The sequence below is a fragment of the Sciurus carolinensis genome, chromosome 2, assembly GCF_902686445.1.
Source record: "Sciurus carolinensis chromosome 2, mSciCar1.2, whole genome shotgun sequence".
In the NCBI taxonomy this organism is placed as follows: domain Eukaryota; kingdom Metazoa; phylum Chordata; class Mammalia; order Rodentia; family Sciuridae; genus Sciurus; species Sciurus carolinensis.
In genome coordinates, this window is record NC_062214.1 from 21,455,988 (window position 1) to 21,478,663 (window position 22,676).

General features: G+C 51.6%; 1 protein-coding gene across 1 annotated transcript; it reads right to left on the reverse strand.

The window, feature by feature from the left end:
• Window positions 1-14,557: 14,557 nt before the first annotated feature.
• Myl9 (myosin light chain 9) lies at window positions 14,558-22,045 on the reverse strand. Its single transcript, XM_047541903.1, has 4 exons — window positions 21,931-22,045; window positions 18,228-18,437; window positions 15,941-16,102; window positions 14,558-15,182 (listed from the first exon to the last, which is right to left on the reverse strand). The coding sequence occupies exons 2-4, from the start codon at window positions 18,409-18,411 to the stop codon at window positions 15,010-15,012; spliced, it is 519 nt and encodes a 172-aa protein (XP_047397859.1). The 5' UTR covers window positions 18,412-18,437; window positions 21,931-22,045; the 3' UTR covers window positions 14,558-15,009.
• Window positions 22,046-22,676: the final 631 nt, after the last annotated feature.

Here is a 22,676-nt window from a genome sequence, read left to right on the forward strand (position 1 = left end):
AAGTCAAACCAATTGAGCCCTAGCCATTAGGGTCACAGAGCATTCATGGGGAAAGGAACTTTTAGGAGTAGGAAACCTGGAGGGAAAACCAGGTGAGCTTGGGGATGTGACTCTGTCCCTGGCTGCTGGGCTGGAACTCAGCACTGAGCCTGCTGCAGGGCATGAGAGCCCGACTCTGCCCTTTTTTGGGGAAGCCTTTGGGGACCAAGACAGAGCCCACAGACCTCCTGACAAATTCCACCAGTAGCAGTTCCTTAGGCCAGAGCTTCCTAAGTCTGTCTGTCCCTTGACAAAGACAGTGACTTCTCTCCCTTTGCCTGCAGCTGACTCCCTAAGAGCAGGCTAACAAAGATAGTCTGGATCCCCTTCCCAGACCTGGAGGGAAGGGTGGGAAGGGAGGGAGGGAGGGAGGCTGGTTGTGTCAGGACTTCACAGAAACTAATTCCCTGCCAGAATAACAAGAGTTTGAGAATTAAAAATCAAGTTTCTCAGCTAGTATCAGAATTTAAAATGTGTATATTCTTTAAACAGTAAGTTTTTAGAAGTTGTAAGCAAATTTAGTAATTTTTTTTTTTTTTTTTTTTTTTTTGTGGTGCTAGGATCAAACCCAGGGTCTCATACATGCTAGGCAGGTGCTGTACCACTGGGCCATATCCCTAGCCCTGGCTTTGGACATAGGATAAGAACTATCATGGAAAAACTTTTTCCAGCTGTTACTGTTTTTGTTTTTGTTTTTGGAGACAGGTGTTCCATTATATGGCCTAGGCTGGCCTCCAACTCCTGAGCTCAAGTGATCCACCTCAGCCTCCTTAGTAGTGGGACAACATGTGTGTGCCACTATGCCTGGCTCTCATCCAGTTTGGGACTGGGGGTGCAGTAGAGCCCTTGTTAGTATGCATGTGGCCTTGGGTTTGATCCCCAGCAATGCACACACACATTACTGTGGCAAGAAACCTCTCCTCCTTCCCTCCTTCCCCCCACCCCCCACGTGAAGAAACCGTCCCTGAGAAAAGAGGCTTGCCTCATAATGAGTGTGGGGCCCAGGCTCTGGGAAAGATCTGGGCTGAGATAGGAGGGGTGGGAGTGGTGTCCAAGCCCAGTCTGGTCTAGCTCTTCAGATCATAAGTCCGTTGCTTGTCTGAATACCAGAAAAGCCCAGAACTCAGAGGCTCTTTGTGTGCCAGTTTCTGGCATTGGTAGTTACATAGATGCAAACGAATGTCATATGAATTCACTTTGATTAAAAAAAAGACTTGGGACTAGGATGTGGCTCAGTGGTGGAGCACTTGCCTAGGATGCAGAAGGCCCTGCTTCCTTCCCTAGCACCACCACAAGAACAACAGAAACAGCTGCTGCCCTTTTCATGGAAGTGGAGACCCCAGGACCAGCATTCTCTGAAAGCCATGTCTAGGCTTCAGCATAAGAAGCTGGGGCTCTATGGCGGGGGTACAAGCCATGTATCCAGCAAAGACCAGCGCAAGTGAGTGATTGAGGAGACAGCTGAGTTGGCTAGCTAGGTGGTGGGACCCTGAAGGCCTGGAGGAAGAATCAGGACTTGGCAGCATGAGCTGTAGGGCATCTTGGGAAGTTCCTGGATGATGACTGAGGAGAGTTGGGAAGATTTGGAGGTGGGCGGCCAGATGGGTCAGCTCCTGGTAATGGAGCTGGAGCTGCTGGAGACCTCCCGGAGTGGGGATTTGTGGCTCTCATGTGAGGGTCCGCATTTTCATCTTGTGTGGGTTTCCACTCATCAGATCTTTCTTCTTAAAAGTCTCCTGTTGCTGAGCACAATAGTGCATGCATATAATCCCAGCTACTGGGGAGGCTGAGGCAGGGAGATTGTAAATTCTAGGCCAGCCTTGGTAATAAAGTGGGAATTTGTCCCAAAATAAAAATGAAAGGTCTGGAAGTGTAGCTCAGAGGTAGGAGGAAAAAGTCTCCTCTTATCTCATTGGTCAGCCACAATTGGCTGAGGTTTTTCTTAGTTGTTGGGCATTTACTAACTTAAAAAATTTTGGGCTGGGGAGATAGCTCAGCTGGTAGAGTGCTTGCCTCGCAAGCACTAAGGCCCTGAGTTCGATCCCCAGTACCGCAAAAAAAGAAAAAAAAATGTTCTTTTTCTTTTGTGGTACTGGGGTCAAACCCAGAGCCTTGCTGTTATTTAGGTCCTTGCTAAATTGCTGAGGCTTACTTTGAATTTGCAATCCTCCTGCCTCAGCCTCCAGAGTTGCTGGGATTATAGGTGTGGGCTACCACACCCAATTGAGGCTTAAGTGTCTTTAAAAGGTTTTATTTATAGACTTGGGAATCTGTAAATATATGTATATATGGATGTATGTATATACACACATATGTGTGCCTGTTTACCTACAGTTTAGGCAACACTGGGGTTTATCTTTCCTATTTTACCTTTGTTGGTTTAACTTATAAGGAGTATTACTAAAATTGTGTATGTGTGACATGGATTTTTTTTTAATTAATTTATTATTTGTGTGTGTGTGCAGTACTGGGGATTGAACTCAAGGGTTCTTTATCACTGAGCTACATCCCCAGACTTTTTAAATTTTAATTTTGAGGCAGGGTCTCACTAAATTGCCCAGGTTAACCTCAAACTTGTGATTCTCCTTGCCGCAGCCTCCTGAGTTACTGGGATTACAGGCATACACCACCATGCCAGGCTGGCTTTCTTAAATAGCCAGGCTAAATTTTGTTCTACTTGTGCTTCAAGATATATGATTTTCTTAGCCAGGCATGGTGGTGCTCACCTGTAATCCCAGCGGCCCAGGCTAAGGCAGGAGGAGCACAGGTTCGAAGCCAGCCTCAGCAATTTATCCGGGCTGTAAGCAATCTAGTGAGACCCTGTCTCAAAATAAAAAATAAAAAGAGGTGGAGATGTGACTCAGTGGTTAAGTGCCCTTGAGTCATCCCTGGTACAAAAAAAAAAAAACAAAAAACTGATTTTCTTTTGTACAGTTTGCATCAAAGGGGTATTTCAGATGGCTTGAGAGACATGTCACTTGGTAGTGTTACTGAAGGGGTGTGGTCTGACCTGCTGGTGGGAATGCCAGTCCTCTGGCTCCCAGAGTAAATAGTAGTTACTGTTGTGCTTTTTGTTTTTCCCCACTACTGAGGATTGAACCCAGGGATACTCTGCCACTGAGCTACCTTGCAACCCTTTTTTATTGTTGCTTGAGACAGGGTCTCACTAAGTTGCTCAAGCTGGTAGTGAATTTGTGATCCTCCTGTCTCAGCCTCCCAAGCAGCTGGGATTACCACGCCTGGTTCAGGAGGGGTATCTACTTCTTTAGAGGATGAACAGACTGATTTTAGTGAGGGAAGGAAGACTTTGAATTTCTGTAGTGGAGACAGATTCTCCCACAGGAGCAATGAAGTTTGCACTTTAAGGACCCTACTGACCCTACTAGGCCCTGGGAGGTGTTATATATTTTTATAAAATTTACACAGTTAAGAAATTTTAGCTGGATGTGGTGGCGCAGGCCTGTCATTCCAGCAGCTGTGGAGCTGAGGCAGGAGGATCTCGAGTTTAAAGCAGCCTCAGCCAACTGAAGGAGGCCCTGTCTCCAAAAAAAAATAAAAAGGATGTAGCTTAGTGTGGTTAAAAAAAAAGAGAGAGATAAATTAATTAATTAGTTAATTAATTTTAAAAGCAATCAGTTAAGACCACTGTTTTATTCTACTGATTTCTCCTCCTCACTGTTCCCTTCTGTCAAGTGACCTTGTATTGGCCCTGAATATTTTTTGTGTCTCTGGAAAGGCCGAGTTACGAATTTATTTGATTTAGGTTTCTTTATGTGGTTCGTATTCACTCCCGTGGGCAGTTATGTTTGAGTATTTGAAAGGCTATCATGGCTCAAAGTTGCAGGAACAGAGTTGAAGCCCCAGTGCAGAGGTATCTTGTGAGTCTAAATGGAGGTGCATGAGTGAAGGAAGATACACAGAGCTTGAAAGGACTGGAGTTAGAAGCTAGTCTCCCAAAAATTCTTCCAACCACGAAGACTATACAAATGGAGACGGAGGACCCAGTTCTTACCCTTACTTCATACACTTAGTAAAATGGAAGTTTTCTTCTCCCAGGAATGTATTTGATGATACAGTGAATGTTTTTATGCTTGGACATGTTCAAAGAAAAACTGAATTATCTTTCTCAACATAAAATATTACAAAACCATTGCATTATCAAGGACAATGAGTCTACCCAGCTGGGCACAGTGGTCTGCACCTATGATCCAGCTACTCCGGAGTGTGGGGCCAGACTGGGCAAAATAGCAAGACTCCATCTCAAAAGAAGAAGAGTGTGCCCCCCAGAAGTAGAAAAGACGTACAGAGGTGTTTTAAGTGGTTAATAACAATACTTTGTTATTTCTCTGGATTTTGTGATACAGTATTTGTCAGCTTTTAAAAACAGATTTCTGCGTGGCTCGGGTGGTGGCTCAGTGATAGAGGACTTGGCTAGCATGTGTGAGGCACTGGGTTCGATTCTCAGCACCAAATGTAAATAAATGAATAAAATAAAGTCTATCAACATCCAAAAATATTTTTTTAAAAAAGTATGATTTCTGCTGGACACGGTGGTGCACACCTCTAATTCCAGCAACTTGGGAGGCTGAGGCAAGAGGATTGCAAGTTCGAGGCCAGCCTTAGCAGCTTAGCAAGGACCTAAGCAACTTAATGAGACTGTGTCTCAAAATAAAAATAAATAAATAAAAAGGTTTGGGGCTGGGGCTTAGTGGTAAAGTCCCTCTGGATTCAGTCCCTATTACCAGAAGAAAAAGGGAAAAATAAATTTAATGATGCCTTAAACAGCTTAGTGAGACCCTGTCTCAAAATGAAAAATAAAATATACTGGGAATGTATCTCAGTAGTGCCTCTGGAGTCAACTCCTAGTACCACCCACCCCAAAATAATGATTTCTCATTTTGAATACATAGTCTATTTGTGCCAAATTTTGTGTATTTAATTTTACACTCTTTTTCTTAATGAGAGTTACAAAAATTATATAAGGGCTGGGGATGTGGCTCAATGGTAGACCGCTTGCCTAGCATGCATGAGGTCCTGGGTTCCATCCTCAGCACTGCAAAAATTGTGTGTGTGTGTGTGTGTGTGTGTGTCTGTGTGTCTGTGTGTATTTTCCAGGTTCCACAGAACCTGGATCTGCCTTTGGCCCTTAGGATGACTATCTTGGCATAGATTAAGCTTCTCCCTTTTGGAAGATCTGGTTATAACTCATCTCCTCCGGCCCTTTGGAAAGTGAAATTTCTTGACCTTTAACTTGATTTTGATTAAAGTAAGACTTGTAAGGCTAGAGCTTTTGCAGATTGAGGTGTGACAGCAGTACTAGCACAAACTTCTCCCTCTCCACGTCCTGTGGATCTCAGCAGCCTCAGCACAGGCCTTTCTTCCCCTTGTGAAAGAACTGCGCAGCTCCTGTTTGGCATATCTGAATTGCCAGCATGGCTACTCTTGTGCTTTGGGCCATTAAGTAAAGTAAGGATCACTTGAACACAAGCACTGTGACACCGTCAGGGCCAATTTGGTAGCCAAGCTAGCTGCTAACGGGCGGGTGGTTTATACAGTGTGGATACAGTGGACAAGGGAATCTTTTAGTTTGCTTTGCAGTAGCCTGCGTGGTAGGTGAACGCGAGCATGCCTCTCTATAAATGCCAATTTTTATTTTCATTTATTTTTTATTTTCAAAAATTTATTTATTTATATGTGGTGCTGAGTATTGAACCCAGGGCCTCACACATGCCAGGCAATCACTCAACCACTGAGCCACAACTCCAGCCCCAAAATTCATATTTAAAAAAAAATGAGAAAGATTTCAGCTGGGTGTGGTATCCCTTGCCTGTAATACCATAATTCTAGCAACTCATAAATCTGAGGCAAGAGGATTCCAAATTTGAGGCCAGCCTGGGCAATTTAGTGAGACCTATCTCAAAATAAAAAATAAAAAGGGCTGGCAATGTGTAGCTCAGTGGTCAGAGCACTTGCCTACCAGCAACTCAGGACTGAGGTAGATTGAAAGTTTGAGGTCAGCCTGGATAATTTAGCAAGAACCTATTGCAAAATTTAAAAAAAAGGTTTTTTTACACATTTTTTTATTGGTGCATTGAAGTTGTAGAAACTGATGGGATTTGTTATTACATATTGTACATGCACACAACATAACCATATAATTTGGCTAATACACTCCTCAATACTTCCCCTCTTCCTCCTTCCTTTCTCTGATTCCTTGCCTCCACTGATCTCCCTTTGATTTTCTTGAGCCACTCCCCACACCCCCCTAAACTTTCTTTTCCTTTTTCCTCTCTAGCTTCCACAAATGAGAGAAAACATCCAGCCCTTGACCTTGAGTTTATTTTGCTTAACATAACGGTTTCTAATTTTATCCATATTCTTGCAAATGACATAATTTCATTTTTCTTTGTGGCTGAATAAAACTCCATTGTGTATATAGACCACATTTTCTTTATCCATTCTTTCATTGATGGACTCCTGGGCTGGTTCCATCGTTTGGCTGTTGTACTGCCGTATACATGGGTGTGCATGTATTGCTATAGCGTGATGACTTTAATTTTGGGGGGGTACTGGAGACTGAACCCAGGGGCACTGTGCCGCTGAGCTACATTCCCAGCCCTTTCTATTTTTTATTTTGAGACAAATTCTCACAAAGTTGCTTAGGGTCTCACAAAATTGCTGAGGCTGACCTCAAACTTGCAATTCTGCCTCAGCCTCCCAGGTCAGGAGGCTTTTGGGCTGCGCCCAAAGTCAGGATTTTCCAGAGGAGACTCAGACTGGTGATGCTGAGCACCCCTTCACAGAGGTCCGGCGGGGCTCAGTCACTCGGTGGTGGAGCAGGTTCCTCTAGCCCCTGCCCTCAGGTGCACCTGGACCCCAGTGGGCCTGAGGTGGACACACCTTTGGTTCCTTCCCCTCCCTGAACCCAGCTTCCCATCTTGGAAATGGGAACAACAACACTGTCTCCTCCAAGACTGTCCTGAGAGAGAAGTGACAGAATGGGGCTGGGGTGCAGCTCAGAGGGAGAGCCCCCTTGCCTAGCATGCTGGAGGCCGGGGTCCAGTCTCCAGCGCCACCCAAAAAGAAAGAGAGAAAACGCTTGATCCATCCTCTGCTGAGTATTGGCAACTAGTAAGAGAAAGTTATAGAAAATATCTTTGCTAGTCACATTTTATGACTTCCTACGATTATTTCATTAGTGTTTCATAGATTTTGAGTGTTTCATATGGGAAAATCTGCCTTCCGTACTAAGTCACATCCATAGCGAGAGAATACTCATTTTTCTTTTTTTCTCTGAAGTGGCAGGAAGCACCACAGAGAAATCTGTCATTTTTAGTAGCAAATAAAGCATGTGCCACATACTTGTATGTATGTTTTGTTCGTTTTTGTTTTTTTGAGTAGGTGTCTTGCCATGTTGCCCAGGCTGGCCTTGAACTCCTCAGCTGGAATGATCCCCCTGCCTCAGCCTCCTGCGTAGCTGGGACTATAAGCATGTGCCACCTGCCTTGGCTAACCACTTGTACATGACTATTAATAGCAGCTGTATTTATGATAGCCTCAGATATAAGCAACCCAAGTGTTTATGGACTGGTGAAAGGAAGCCTGGCCTGGTTGTGCACACCTGTAATCCCAGCAACTTGGGAGGCCGACACAGGAGGATCACAAGTTTGAGGCCAGCCTTAGCAACTTAGCAAGACCCTGTCTCAAAATTTAAAAATAGAAAAGGCTGGGGATGTGGGTTCAGTCCCCAGTAAAAGTGGGGAGTCGGGGTTGGGGGAGTGTCATAAAAGAACATTGGCCAGAACTAATCTCATTACGCACCTAAAAATGGGGAAGAGATGTTCTTTATTTATTTATTTTTTTTGGGTGCTGGGGATCGAACCCAGGGCCTTGTGCTTGCAAGGCAAGCACTCTACCGACTGAGCTATCTCCCCAGCCCCAAGAGATGTTCTTTAAAAGAAACACCCACACAACTCTGAGACATGGACACAATAATAATAAAGATAAGCAGATTCAGTAACCACAAATGGTTAAACTTAATCGCACATCAAATGTAAGCCTACCGGAGCTCGTTGTGATGACCAGTTAATTGCACTCTGTTCTCTGGGTTAAGAGTTCCTTCTCATTCCATGTGGACACATCTCACACGTCGGCATCTGAACAAACAACATCTTTTCAGGTCCACGACGTCGCACCTGTTTCCCTTCCACTCAAGTGAATCCTTTCTTACAGATGCAGACCTGACAGATGCTTTTCTTTCTCAGAGGCAGAGTACTCACACTGTTTCTTAGGTCTTTGTCCTGAGAGCAGGGGAGGCCCCAAGGGTTTTGGCCAGGGCAGCATCATGGTTGGATAGACTTGGAGTTCCAGAAACTGCCCTGTGCAGGGTGGACAGGACCCCGTGCAGCAGGAAGGCCCCTGCAGAGGGCCTGGCGGTGCCTGGAGCCGCTGGCCTCGAATGGATCCACTTCGCCCTACGTACATGTTTCAGCTTTAAAGAGAGACCGTCAAGTGGCCCACGTGCAGTCCAAAACAGAAATTAAGGGCTTCTTGGCCAGGGCGGCAGGCACGGGACCAGCTGGGGTCTCGGGTGGCATTCTGCTCTTAGAAGCCACAGTGCTGAAGAGATTGGGAAAGGCGCTGGGGAGGACGAGGCAGGAGGCAGGATGCGGGACTGACCAGGTGGGTGTGAGAACTGAGAGTGAGACTTTCTGACTGGAGCGCAGGGGCTCTTGCAGAAGAAAACTCTCGCGGTTCCTGCTAGGGAGAGGGCCGGGGATGTCTCAGGTCCCGTCCTGAGTGTCCTGGCTCAGTTGGGGAAGCTGGGCAGGAAGAAGAGCCTGGGAGGAAGCGGCTCTTCCTTCCTCACCCTCACTCACCCTCTGCAGACGCCCTCCTCTCCCACCCCTCTCTGCGGCTGCGCAAAGTGAGCAAGCAACCAGGCAGGTGTGGGGGGGTCTCCCTCACCTGGCTGTGAATCTGGTTCTGCTGTTTTCTCGCAGCATGATCTTGGACGGGTTGCTTTACCTTTTTTACCTTCTATTTGTGTTTGTGTTGTGTGTGTGTGTGTGTGTGTGTGTGTGTGTGTTAGTGAGGGTTTAACCCAGGGGTGCTCTACCACTGAGCCACATCCCCAAGGCTTTTGTTCTCTTTTCTGACATTTCCTTGCTGCCTTATAATACGCCATCCTGTGGAGAGAAGAGAATAGTTCAGTGTGACCTTTGGGCACCCGGAGCTGAAAAATCCCTTTATTTAGGCTCCTGAGGGCTCCTGGGCCTGGGGCTTGCTGGTCACGTGGGATGGCATCCTGGCATCTTAGAACTGGAAGGCCTGGGGCTGGCCCTGGGTTCCATTTGTGGCACCGAGAGAAAGAATAAAAGAAAGGAACTGGAGGAATCTTACAGGCCCGGATGGGGCAGATGGCAACGGTGGACTGCACACTGGCTAGGAGTTCTGAGTACTCCATCCCAGATTTACTCAGTGACCTTGGGTGACCTCTAGTGGCAACATGTGACAACACGGCCTCCCAGCAAGGATGGGTTTGCAGCTTTGAACCACATTTTGTTGGTATGTTTCCCTTTGCAGCAGGTCCTGGGTAGAAATGCCATATATATGCATATGTTTTTTGTTTTTGTTTTTGTTTTGTTTTGTACTGGGGATTGAACCCAAGGGTGCTTTTTAGTACACATCCCCAGTCCTTTTTGTTTTTCTAAAGTTTGAGACAGGGTCTGGCTAAGTTGCTTAGGGCCTGTAATCCTCCCGTCTCAGCCTCCCGAGTCCCTGGGATTATAGGCGTGCACCACCACGCCCGGCTGCAACCTGAATTTTGTTCTTTTAATTACTTCCATGTTCCCTCTAACCTTAAGACTGCTTTCTCAAAAATTTGTTTTGTTTTGTTTGTTTTTACTGTCCTGGGGATTGGACTCAGGGGCACTCTACACTGAGCTACATCCCCAGTCCTTTTATTTTGGGACAGAGTCTGAGTTGCTGAGGCTGGCCTTCAACGTGGGATTCTCCCACCTCAGCCTCTGAGTCGCTGGGATTGCAGGCATGTGCCACTGTGCCTGGCTTCCAGAAGTTTTGATGGAGTCAGGATGCATCTCGTGTTTGTGTATTGCCCAAGCCAGTAAGGATGGTAAGCCACTAAGAGCTGGCCTGGGATGATGTCACCTCAATTAAGGGAAGTGATCCAGGCTCAGTCCAAACTTCAGATAAACCTCAGTCATTTCTTGTGTGCTTACTGGATGCATGCCTGTTCTTGTGGAGATCCATTCATTGGTCAGGACACTGTTAGCATCAGGTACCCCTTGATGGTCTCACCCAGTCCAGGTATCCCCATCTCCTCGGACCTCCTCATTCCCACAATCCTATGCTGCAGCCATGATGCACACATTAGGTTTTCTTACGTCATGTTAGCACATGCCATGGTGTGTTATGGAAGACTCGTGATAGAGCCATGGTATGCTAAGCATGCCAGGCCATAGACAGCTACCTCTTAGCATATGTTAGGGTATAGCTAGCATATTAGGGCATAGCATGTTAGTGCATGTCACATGCTTATGATGTTATTGCACATTCTGGCATGTTAACCTGGGTCATGTTAACACGTTAATGTGCATCATGGCATGTTAGCATGTGCAAGCTCACGTTCTGGTTTGTTGGTTAGAGTTCTTTTCTGGGCTGGGGGTTGAACCCAGGGCCTTGTGCATGCCAGGCCAATACTCTACCACTGAGCTACCGTCCAGCCCTTGGGTGTTTTCAATAAGACAGTAATTTGCCAGGCGTGGTGGCACATGCTTCTAATTCCAGCAATTCAGGAGGCTGAGGGAGGAGGGTCAACTGACAAATGTTCTATCAATGTAAGATCAGAATTTTTTCTCTCTGTTAAAATGACAAATTGGGGTCATTGGTCTTGTTTATTACCATGGCATTGTAACATACCTTAGTATTTCAAAAGGTGGGTCCTCCCTACTTATTCCTTTCAGAAGTTGACATGGTGGCTTGTGGACCTCTACTCTTCCATGTATATGTTTAAGACGATAATGTGAGGGACAGGCAGGGTGGTGCCCCCCTGTAATCCCAGCAGCTGGGGAGACTGAGGCAGGAGGATTGTGAGTTCAAAGCCAGTCTCAGCAACTTAATGAGGCCCTGACGACTTAGTCAGACAATGTCTGAATAAAATACAAAAAAGAGCTGGGGATGTGGCTAAATGCCCCTGGGTTCAATCCCCAGTACCAAAATACAAAGATGATATTTGAATTTTTAAAAAGAGCACTTGCAAGAATGTTAAGTGGAATTATAGTAATTTTATGCATTAATTAGGTAGAATTGATATCTTTACAACTTTGAGTTGCTCCATCCTTGAACTTGGCATATATATTAGTGTCTCCATTTTGTCTTCTTCTTTTTTCTGCCCTTTTCTGCAGTGTTGGGGATTAAACAGTGCAAGGCAAGCACTGTACCAACTGAGCTATATCCCCAGCCCTTCAGCTTACCTTTTTCTGTGTCTCTTTCTCTCTTTTTCTTTTGGTGGGAGGTGTGCTGGGGATTGAACTCAGCTTCTTACATATGCTGGGCAGGTGCTCTGCCTCTGAGCTACATCCCCAGCCCAGGGTGTTTTGTTTGTTTGTGTTGGTGCTGGGGATGGAACCCAGGGCTTCAAGAGTGCTAAGCACTCACTCTACCACTGAGCCACACTCCCAGTGACAGTAGAAGGTCTATCTTTAGTGTTTTTATTTCATTATCATTCTGGGAAAATATTTTTTTTTCTGGGAAAATCTTCTCGGCTTGTGGTTATTTTATTTCAGCACTTCAAACTCCTTTGTCATGGATGTGGGGGCGCACACCTGTAATCCCAGAGACTCAGGAGGCTGAGGTAGGAGAATTCCAAGTTCAAGGCCAGCCTGGGCAACTTAGTTAGATCCTGTCTCGAAATAAAAAGGACTGGGGATGCTCAGTGGTAGAACCCTTGCCTAGCATGTGTGAAACCTTGGATTCAATCCACATTAAAAATTTTTAAAAATTGGTCGGGGGCCTGGGGAGATAGCTCAGTCGGTAGAGTGCTTGGGTTCAATCCCCAGCACCGCAAAAAAAAAAAAAAAAAAAAAAAAATTGGTCTGGGGTGTAGCTCAGTGGGGTAGTGCATATGCTTAGCATATTAACTCCCCAGTATCAAAAATAAAAGAAAATAAATAAATGAAAAATTAGGAATGGGATTGTGGCTCAGTGGTAGAGCACTTGCCTGGTGCATGGGAGGCACTGGGTTTGATCTTCAGCATAAAAATAAATACAATAAAGGTAGTGTGTCCGTCTACAACTAAAAACTTTTTAAAAATAAAAATGAAAAAGATCTGTTCAAAGGATGAATTTAACAAGGGCAAATTGCCTGAGGTCACCCAACTTTTTCCAGATATGACTATTGCTCCTGGGAATGTAATTGTTAGAAACTCAGGTACTTTTACCAAAGAGCGAAGTATAATAATTAACACTAGGAAACTATGGAGATAATAGGAAATGATACAATTTTGTAAGGATGTTGAGCACCTAAAAATGTTTGCTAAGTGATGAGAAAAGCTCCTTCAGCCTTTGCCTATCCTATCCCACCTCGTTGCCTTTTCCTGGTTGAGTGGTTGAAGTTCTGCATAGAGCAACGTTAACCCCCTGCTTCTTTTTGGTTTAGGGAACTGAACCCAGGGTTGCTCTACCACTCAGCTACCCGTCCCCCTCCTTTTAATTTTGCTAAGTGGTTCAGGGCCTCGCTAAATTGCTGGCCTTGAAATTTCAAACCTCCTGCCTCAGCCTCCCAAAGCCACTGGGATTATAGGCGTGTGCCACTGTGCCCAGCTGTTAACCCTCTTGTTAAGTATGTTATATATATATCTTTTCCCTTTTGCATTTGGCTTTTAACCTTACTTCTTTCTTTTTTATTTATTTATTTATTTTTTCAGCCTTACAGAATGTATTCATTTTTATGCATTTAAACCTATTTTCCTCTGTGGTTTCTGGGTGTTGTGACAGATTTGAAAAGTTCTGGGAGTGCCTCACTCTTACCTGTAAATATTGCCTGAAATGAATAAGACCCATTAGCTTATTATTATTATTAGCAGTAGTAGTATTCTGAAAAGCTGTTGAGTTCTTTGTTTTTGTACTGGGATTGGTCCCAGGGGCACGCTACCACTGAGCTGCATTCCCACCCCTTTTTATTTTGAGATGGCGCTTCATAAATTGCCCAGGCTGGCCTTGAACTTGCAATCCTCCTGCCTCAGCCACCTGAGTAGCTGGGATTACAGGTGTGCACCACCACACCCAGCAAATATCTTGGTAATTAGTTCGTGGAATGAAAACTGCCCTCTCCCCCACTTCTGAGCATGCCCAGCAGCCCTGGCCAGGCTGTCTGGGTACCCGGCACCCTCTCCTCCTGGCCTGCTGGTCCTCCTGTTCTCCACAGAACACTTTCCTTTTCACTTTCTCTGGGTCCTGCTTGCCCCAGGCTGCTCTGAGACCAGCAAGGCTGGACTGATTCTGTCTCCCCACGTGAGTCCTTCTGGGGTGGCGTGAGAGTCTTGGTCCAGGCCCTCAACTGAGGCTTGGGGTCCAGGGGACGTTCTTATGTGCCCCTGCCTTCTTCCAGGAAGGCCTTTGGTGCTGCAGTGGTTCCACCCCCATGACCCTGTGACCTTTCATGGGGGATACGGCCAGTGCTCTGGGCCCCTCAGTGCACCCTTGCCTGAGAGACCCTCCCTCCCAAGAGGCAGCAGGAGGGGCGCCAGGCCCAGAGCCACACGGGCCCTGTGTGGGATGCACAGTGGGGGTGTGGTTGGGACTGAGTCTGGGACAGTATTTGGGCCTGGTCTGGACCTTGTTTGGGGCTGGGATTCTTGTGGGGCTCATTTTGGAACTTGGGGCCTGAGTAGGTCAAGCCTGGGCTTGTTAGGGCCTCCCGGGTGCTGCTCACCCCGCCTTGACTGCCCTGCCGGTCTGGTGACCTCTACAGCAGATCACAAGGCCATGGCGGATGCAGACTGTCCCCTGACCCTGTCTGGGGCCGAAGGGACATGCGCAGACCGGCTGGTGAGCTCAGGCGGTCTGCCCTCCGGCTCTGACCCGTCCTTCAGCCCTCGTTTCCACCCAGCGTCCCCATCCTTCAGAGGCAGCGGGGTCCTTGCCCTCTCTGCACACAGCAGGTGTCTTAGGCTCTGGCTTCCTGCACTGGTGTCCTGGGGCGGCACCTCCCTTCCACTGCTGAGGGTGAGGCCCCAGGGCCCTGTGGCTGCCTGGAGTGAGGGGCGGGGTCACCCAGGGCTGGTGATCTGGTCCCTACCTCCTCCCTGAGCTTTGCAGGACACCTCCTTATCCCTGCTTCAAGCTTGTCCCTCTGCTGATCAGCTAAGCCCTGGCCCTGAGTATCAGGGACCCCATGGCGGGGACTCCTGGTCAGAGGGGGTCAGGCAGCCACTGGGGATGGAGGAGGAAGGTTTGGGCCTACGGCCCTGATTTCACCAAAAGCACAGACACAGAGTAGTGCTCAGCCTTCTATTGGAGACCCTGCTTCCCCTGGGACAAAGGCCCCTGTCCAGGGGTCCTGAGCACTCCCAGGTGGGGAGGGTGCTCTGGGGGCTGGACGGGCAGGGGAGGGTCTGGTGTCCTCTGGGGGCGTGGTGAGCATGTGTGGGTGCTTACGAAGTGGTGTCTGTCACCAGGACCCAGGGCCGCTTCCTCCTTGGGGGCAGCCCAGGAGAGGCAGGCCGGGCCGAGGCCCTCACTCTCTGGAGGGCCTTCCCATCTCCCTGGACGATGGTCCTTCAGGGTCCGCAGCTGGGTACCCCTCGCTCGATGCTGAGCTTCAGGCCCGGGTCTTCCCCTGGGAGCTGGACCCAAACCCCTGAGGCAGGGACCCCTCGAGGGGCCGTGGGCTGTGGGCTCGGAGTGTGTGTGTGGGTGGTGGGGGGCTATGCTGGGGGGCCAGGTGGCCTAGTCGTCCTTGTCCTTGGCACCGTGCTTGAGGATGCGGGTGAACTCCACGTAGTTGAAGTTGCCCTTCTTGTCGATGGGAGCCTCGCGGTACATCTCGTCCACCTCCTCGTCTGTGAAGCGGTCACCCATGGTGGTGAGCAGCTCCCGGAGGTGATCCTCATGGATGAAGCCTGGGGGCCGGGTGGGGGTCATGAGAGCAGGGACTTGGGCGGGGACACGCCAGCACCCCGACCTGTCACCCTGGTCCTTGCAGATCTCGTGGCTGCAGAGAGGCCAGGAAGATGCCACCTGGTCTGCTCGAGGAAGGGGGACTTGGGCGGGAGCGCTCAGGAGGGCTGGCCAGGGTCTACCAGGAAGCCTTCCCCAGTAGGGCCGTCTGCGGGCGTTTCTGGGGGGAGCACGGGCTGTGGAGCAAGGCTTGCTGGGCACATCCTGTTTTACCAGCGTGCGCTCCGCAGCTCCACTGCCTGAGTTGGAATGGTAATTTCCATGCTTGGCTGTGTGACCTCAGGCAAGGTACCTGAACTCTCTGTGCCTACCTGATCTGGAAAATGGGGCTGAAAACATGCCAACCTGGCAGGAATTGTAAAGACAGGAAAAAGTGCCAAATGTGCTGGGGCTGTGGTAGACCCGGGTCCCTGAGAGCCGTCACTGCTGCCACCTCCACTCAGCATGTCCCTTGGAAAAGCTGCCTGCGGGACAGACTGGTTTCTGTTCCTTGTTGGCAAGAAGGGCTGGCACGGTTTGATTTCTGGAAAGCTCCACCGCAGAGGAGCGTGGGGGCAGCGGGTGAGATGGGGAAGTGGGAGCCTCGGGGACCTGGGCTGCCCTGGCCCGTGTCCCTGGAGCCAACAGGAGCCGCCTGGCTCTAACTGTTCTGGCGGCAGAAGCCGGGGTGGGGCTGGGCCCCGCTTTTGGGGGCTCTGACCTGAGGCCTCCTCGTCGAAGCAGGCGAAGGCGTTGCGGATCACGTCCTCGGGGTCCGTGCCGTTCAGCTTCTCCCCGAACATGGTGAGGAACATGGTGAAGTTGATGGGCCCCGGGGCCTCGCTCATCATGCCCTCCAGGTACTCGTCCGTGGGGTTCTTCCCTGCAGCGGGCGGGCAGGCGGGCGTGGGTGCTGCGTCCAGGCCCCAGCCCCGCATGCCCTCCCTGCCCCTCCCAGCTTTGCCATGGACAGCACAGTGCTGGGGCAGGCGGCCTTCTGACTTGAGGCCTGGCCCAGCGGCCAGCATCCCGGCTGCCACCACCAGTCACCCTGGAGAAGAGAGCGGTCTCACTCCCGCTCCACAGGTGAGGAACCAGGGCACAGAGAGGCAAGGCGGCCAGTCCAGGGCCACACAGCAAGTCAGCAGCGAGCCAGCATTTGAACTCAGGTATCCTGACCTCGAATTCCAGACACAATTTCAAAAGTGGTCAAAGCAGCGAGCTTTGGTGTCTCACAAGTCTGGATTTGAATCCCAGCTCTGTGCCTTGGTTTCCCATGTCTCTTAGGAGCATAGTGAGGATGAATAAGATAATGGTTGCAAAACGCTCATAACAGCCCTTGGACTCTGGAGTGAACATCTGGGTTCATCCAGCTCTACCACTTAGCTGTGTGACACTGGATAAATTATTTAACCTCTCTGAGCCTCAGTTTCCTCCTTTGTAAAGTAGGAATAATAATCACATCTACCAGCTGGGGAGGAGCCTTCCTGTCCTCATCTGCTCTCAGCCTTAAACGCTGCTGTGTCCCCATGGGATGGTTAGTGGAGCAGAGGCTCAGGAGAGCTATGACCCTCAGGACCCCAGTGGGGCACTGAGGGCCACCCGCCTCCCTGGCCTCTGTCCTCCCCTTTGGTGAAACTGGGAGGGCCCCAGGTGAGAGCCCTGCTGGGTGACTTCCTGGAGAGGGAGGATCCAAGTGAGCCTGGCCTGACCCCAGAGAGCAGCCGGGGTGGGGGTGGGGGGCAGTGTCCCAGCTCAGCCCCCTCAGGGCCGCCTGGTTTCTTGGCAGATGCTCATGGGTGTGTGTGAGGGCCACGGTGCCATCACAGAGGCAGAGAAACGGGCATGGGCTGTGCCGGGCCGTGCTGGGGTCTGGCCCTGATGCTCCTGGCTTGACCACGCGGCTGCCCAGTGATGCCTGACTTCCTTCCCGCCTGGGTCCAGCAGGTTCCGGGAGCTGGGGCCCAGCGTGCCTGTCCGGGCCAGCCCATGGCGGGGCGTGTACAAGGCCTGGCCTCAGGGCCAGTTTCCTGCGCAGCGTGCGCTGGAGCTGATTCCGGGGCCCTCAGGATCCTGACTCTGGAGAAGTCACTGGGGTGAAGGGAGATGCTCTTGCCTGCCCTACCTGCTGGCTCAGTCCACCCCCGCAACAATGGGGGTCTACACTTCAAATGTGTCTTCTTTTTTAAATATTTTTTTAGTTGTAGATGGACATCATACCTTTATTTATTTATTTTTATTTGTAAGGCACTGAGGATGGAACCCAGTGCCTCACACGTGTTAGGCAAGGGCTCTGCCACTGAGCCCCAGCCCCAGCCCTCTTCTTCTTTTCTTCTCTCTTCTTCTCCTTCTCCTTCCTCTCTTTCTTTTTTTTAAATTTAGAGACTCCGTCTCACTAAGTTGCCCAGGAGGGCCTTGAACTTGCCCGCTGCCTCGCCGTCCCAGGTCACTGGACCACAGGCCACCACGCTGGGCTGCAGTTCACACTTTCATCTAGCTGCCAACTCCACTTTTTTTTTTTTAAGTAGTTCTTTGTTTGTTTATTATTACTCTTTTTGGTACTGGGATGGAACCCAGGGGTGCTTTACCACATTCCCAGTCCTTTTTGTTTTTTGAGACAGGCTCTCTCTAAGTCGCTGAGGTTGGCCTCAAACTTGCAATCCTCCTGCCTCAGCCTCCTGAGTCACTGGGATGATAGGCCTGTGCCACCGTGTCCAGCCCAACCCCCTTTAAATCAAATGTTACTGGCAACGTTACATCTGCCCAAGATGGTCCCACTCTGGTCAGCCCGGCTAGGTTCAAATCCTGTGCTGGACCCCAGGCAAATTCCAGAAGTGTTCTTTGCCTCAACTTCCCTGCCCACCGAGTGTGTGAAGTCAGGGTGACTACCCCCAGGGTGGGCACCACATGCCTCCCCACACAGGAAGTGCTCAGTGAGGCGCAGCCCCTGCCTGGTGCCTCAGATCCCGTCCCATCCCGCTGGTCCCTGGTCCCTGGTCCCTGCTCACCGAGGGAGGCCAGCATGTCATGCAGGTCCTCCTTGTCGATGAAGCCATCGCGGTTCTGGTCAATCATGTTGAAGGCCTCCTTAAACTCTTGGATCTGGGATTGGTCAAACATCGCAAAAACATTGGACGTGGCCCGCTGGGGCCTCTTCTTGGTGGTCTTGGCCTTGGCCCGCTTGCTGGACATCTTGGCTTCAGGTGGGTGGAGCTTCCCTGCAGGGAGGGGGTGCAGGGCGTGACTGTGAGTCAGGGAATCCCCCTGCCTCCCCCAGATGGCTTTTGGCTCCAGGCCCGGCCTTGGAGCCTCCCACAGGCGCAGGTCCCCTGACACCCAGTTCTTCATACAGGCAGGCCAGCATGGGCGCCACGATCTTCTTTTTAATAGACTAGGGATTAAATGAGTGGAGGACACTTAACTACTGACTCACACCCCCAGCCTTATTTATTTACTTATTTATTTATTGGTACCGAGGAATGAAGCCAGGGGCACTTAACCATTCAGCCACATCCCCAGCCGTTTTTATTTCTCATTTTGAGACAGGGTCTCACTAAATTGCAGAGGCTGGCCTTGAACTTGTGATCCTCCTGCCTCAGCCTCCTGAATTGCTGGGATCACGGACATGCACCACTGCACCCAGCTGGGCTCCGTGATCTTGAACAACTCCCTCTCTCTCTCCAACCTGTGTTCTCATCTGGGAATGGGGACTGCCCAGCAGAAGGGATAAATTAACCAAGTACTCGAAAAGCACCTGAAACAGTCCTGGGCATGGAGTGAGCTATTTTTGCTGACTGGGTAGAACATTGAGGACTGGGCTCGGTGCCAACCGCTAACATGCACTTGTCCTTTAATCCTGATAGTGTTTACCCTGCCCAGTTACAGGATGGGGCTACGTGTGCGAGGCAGCAGGGGTCCTGCCGGGGCTGCCTTCCAGGAGCCCTGGGACCTGCAGGAGGGGGCTAACACCCTGCATGCCTGACATTCCTCATCCCCCCTCGGCCCTCCCCATCCTGCTGTGCTGCCCACAGGAGGCTGGGAGGCTCGGAGTGGAGGCTCCAGAGTCCACCCCACTGCCTGCAGCATGTCCTCCTCAGGCGGTTCTCCAGCCCCTGGGTGGGTGACAGACCAGTCCTGGGCCCCATCCTGTGCTTACAGGATGAGGCTCCCCAGCTGAGAGGCCAGGGCCTGTTCTCATTGTGCAGTATTCAGACCCGCCCTTCACTTGCCACTTGAAGCCCTGGAAGGTTCCTGCTGCCCCCAGCCCCTAAGCAAGCCTGGGGCCTTAGCCTGGCATTCGAGGCTGGTGAGCCCTCCTGGCCTCTCAGCCCCGCACCCGCTCTCCTCTCTCTTCTTCCTCCCTGGCCTCCTGCAGGGCTCTCTCCTCTGTGCCAGGTTCCCAGCGGGAGCTGTGCTCCCCACTCTTGCTTTGACATCAACACCTGAAGCCCCTCTCTCCCTCATCCCAGGGCCAATGACTGACACAGCCGTAGCCACCATGGACTGGCAGATGCTTGCTGAACAAATGACGGTGAGGGGGTCCTCCACTGCACAGACGGGGAAACTAAGACCTTTCCCTGAATCTTCGTCACAGCTTGGTGGGACTATGCGCCTGAAGACCTGGTCCTGCCTTCCCTCAGCAGGCAGAGGCCCCAGGAGGGTGGCTGCTGCCTCTTCCCTCTGCAACCAGCCCCCTGGTTCAGGCTCTCCAGGAAGCCTCCTCTGCCTGTGCTATTCTTCATCCCAATGACCTTTCAAGTTATTCTAAGACCTTGACCTTTTTTTTTTTTTGGGTACTGGGGACTGAACTCAGGGGCACTCAACCACTGAGCCACTTCCCCAGCCCTATTTTGCATTTTATTTAGAGACAGGGTCTCTGAGTTGCTCAGTGCCTTGCTTTTGCTGAGGCTGGATCTAAACTCACCTCAGCCTCCGAGCTGCTGGGATTACAGGCGTGAACCACCACACTGGGCAACCTTGACCTTTCGATTCCTTCCTTCCTTCCTTGCACTGGACTGAACCCAGGGGTGCTCTATCACTGAGCTACAGACCCAGCTTTTTTTTTTTTTTTTTTTTTTTTTTTAAATTTGAGATGGGGTCTTGCTGAGTTGCTGAGGTTGGCCTTGAACTTGTGATCCTCCTGCCTCAGCTTCCTGAGTTGCTGGAACTACACCACCATGTCCAGCTGGCCCTTGGCCTATGGGAGCTTACATCCTGAGCTGGGGTTTGGCCAGCCCAGCATGTCCTCGGGGCCACAGCTGCCTGAAGTCTTGAGACTGGCCGCCTACAGCCCACCTGCGTGGGAGTGGAAAGTGCTGAGGGAAGGGAGTGCCATTGCACCCAGAAGCCGCCCCCTCCTCTCCTGTGGCTTCGAGGGCCCAATCCTTCCCAAGCCCATTGTTCTCTGGGAACTTGGACTCGTGGTATGCACTGAAGCTGCCCACAGAGAAGTCCACCGCGCCCTCCAAGGCTGAGGTGGTCATCACTGTCGCCATCTGTCTGCAGAGCTCGAGGGCAGGTGTGCCGGGCTCACCAGCGCTCTCTCTGAGCCCACCAGGGCACTCTGCCTTCGAGGCCACCTGTCCCCACCCTCTCCATTCACCAACCAGGACATGGTGAGGAGCACAGGGCCACCCTGTCTGCTGGAGCGACCTTGGGCAGCAGGGAGTAGTGGCTCCAGCTGTGCAGTTAGTACAATAGGCTGGAGAAGGCTAATGTGTGCCCATCAGGGGTGAGGGCCAGCTGGAGGCCAAGACCCTGGCAGGCTTGGGTTGGTGGGTAGCAAACTGGGCCCTGAGTGCCCCTGAGGCCTGGACAAAGAAAGAGGCTGACCGGGAAGCTCTCGCACCAAGCGGCCAAGGCCCCTGTCACCGCAGGCAGTTTCCAGGCCTGGCTGAGAGACCAGGGTCAGACACAATCTGGGGCCCTTGGCCCTAAAGCCAACACCTCCCCTCCCCAGGGTCCCAGGCTGTGACTAGATGTCATCTGTCTCCTACTGATGTCTGAAATTCTACCATAACAGCAAAGACCTGGGTAGAAGCCAGATCAGACCTGTGCCCCCTTGCTGTGACTCGGTGATGCCAGGTACCCTGCCAAGAGCTCACCTCACCCGAGGACGAATTACTTGACTTCCCTCAGAGCTGCCAGAGCTGGAGGCTGTTAAGACCGCCCAGAGAAGGGAAGCTCCCGGGTCAAAACACACAGCACTTGGTGTGAGTGGTGTGAGTGTGTGTGTACGTGTGTGTGTGTGAGAGAGAGAGAGAGAGAGAGACAGACAGACACACACACACTCTCTCCTGGTCACCGTCCCTTTCTCCTGCCCCCGGATGTGGGAATGGGGCAGAGGAGGGGGCGCGGATGCTCTGAAGGGCCTGGAGGCTGGCCGGGCTGTGTCTGGAATCCGGAGTGCCGGCGATCTCAGCACCCTCTGGGACCAGAGTTCTGGGCTTGGAGAGGCAGAGCAGGACCACTTGATCCCTCGCCAAGAACCACTTTTCCCAGATTCCAGAACAGTCTTGCTACCGCCCAGTCCCAGGTTGGGATCCCGGTCGGGGCGAGCGAACTCACAGCCCCAGCCCACACCGCTGTCCACGCCCAGCAGGCCCTTGATCCCCTGTCCCTGGGGCCAGCGCAGACCCGGTGACGGCCGGGTCCCAAGCCCGTCAGGTCACCTACTGTAGACACCCTGCCCTGCCCGGGCCGGGCTCCCACCTGGTGCTGAGAGGCGCTCGGGGCAAGGAGCTGCGCGGCGGGCGGTGCGCTCTGGCGGTGGCTCGGCTCGGGCTCTGGCTCGGGCTCTGGCTGGGGCTCGGCCTGGGCTCGGGCTCCGGACCGCGGGGGCGGGGCCTGGCGCGGGGGCGGGGCGGGGGCGGGGCGGGCGGCGAGGCGGCCGCGCCTTACAAGGCAGAAGAATGCGCGCGTGGGGCGGGGCGGGCCTGCGCTGGGGGCCGCGCAGCCCCCGGCCTTATTTGGCCTTCACGTGCAGACTCGGGGGGCGAGCCGGGTGGCCCCCCTCATCGCCGCCCCTGTCCCCAGAGCGCGATAAGGCCCTTCCCGGGCACGGGGAGGGCAGGTGATGAAGGCGAGGAGGCAGAGTTGGGGTGCCAGGCAGGCAGGCGCGGCAGAGCCTCCGGGGTCCCCGGTTCTCAGACTCCACCGTGTTTCCCCCCAAAGGCCCCGCTATCCGGCGCGAGTCCCGGGGGAAGCCCGGCTTCCAGCAGGCCAGGTATGGCCTTTCTCCAGTCGGAGGCTGAGCCGGACAACTTGAGTGTCGTATCGCAGGGGACCAGTCATCCCCACGCGAGGGGCCGGCAGAAGGGACGCCTGCTACCCGCCGGGCAAGGTCCTGGGGAAGCTGGGTGCGCAGAAGCGACTCGCCCAGGAGCACTGTTGGTGGAGGAGGATGCCAGGAGCACTTAGCTCCAAGCGTCTAGGACTGAGGACAAAGAGCCTGGTGG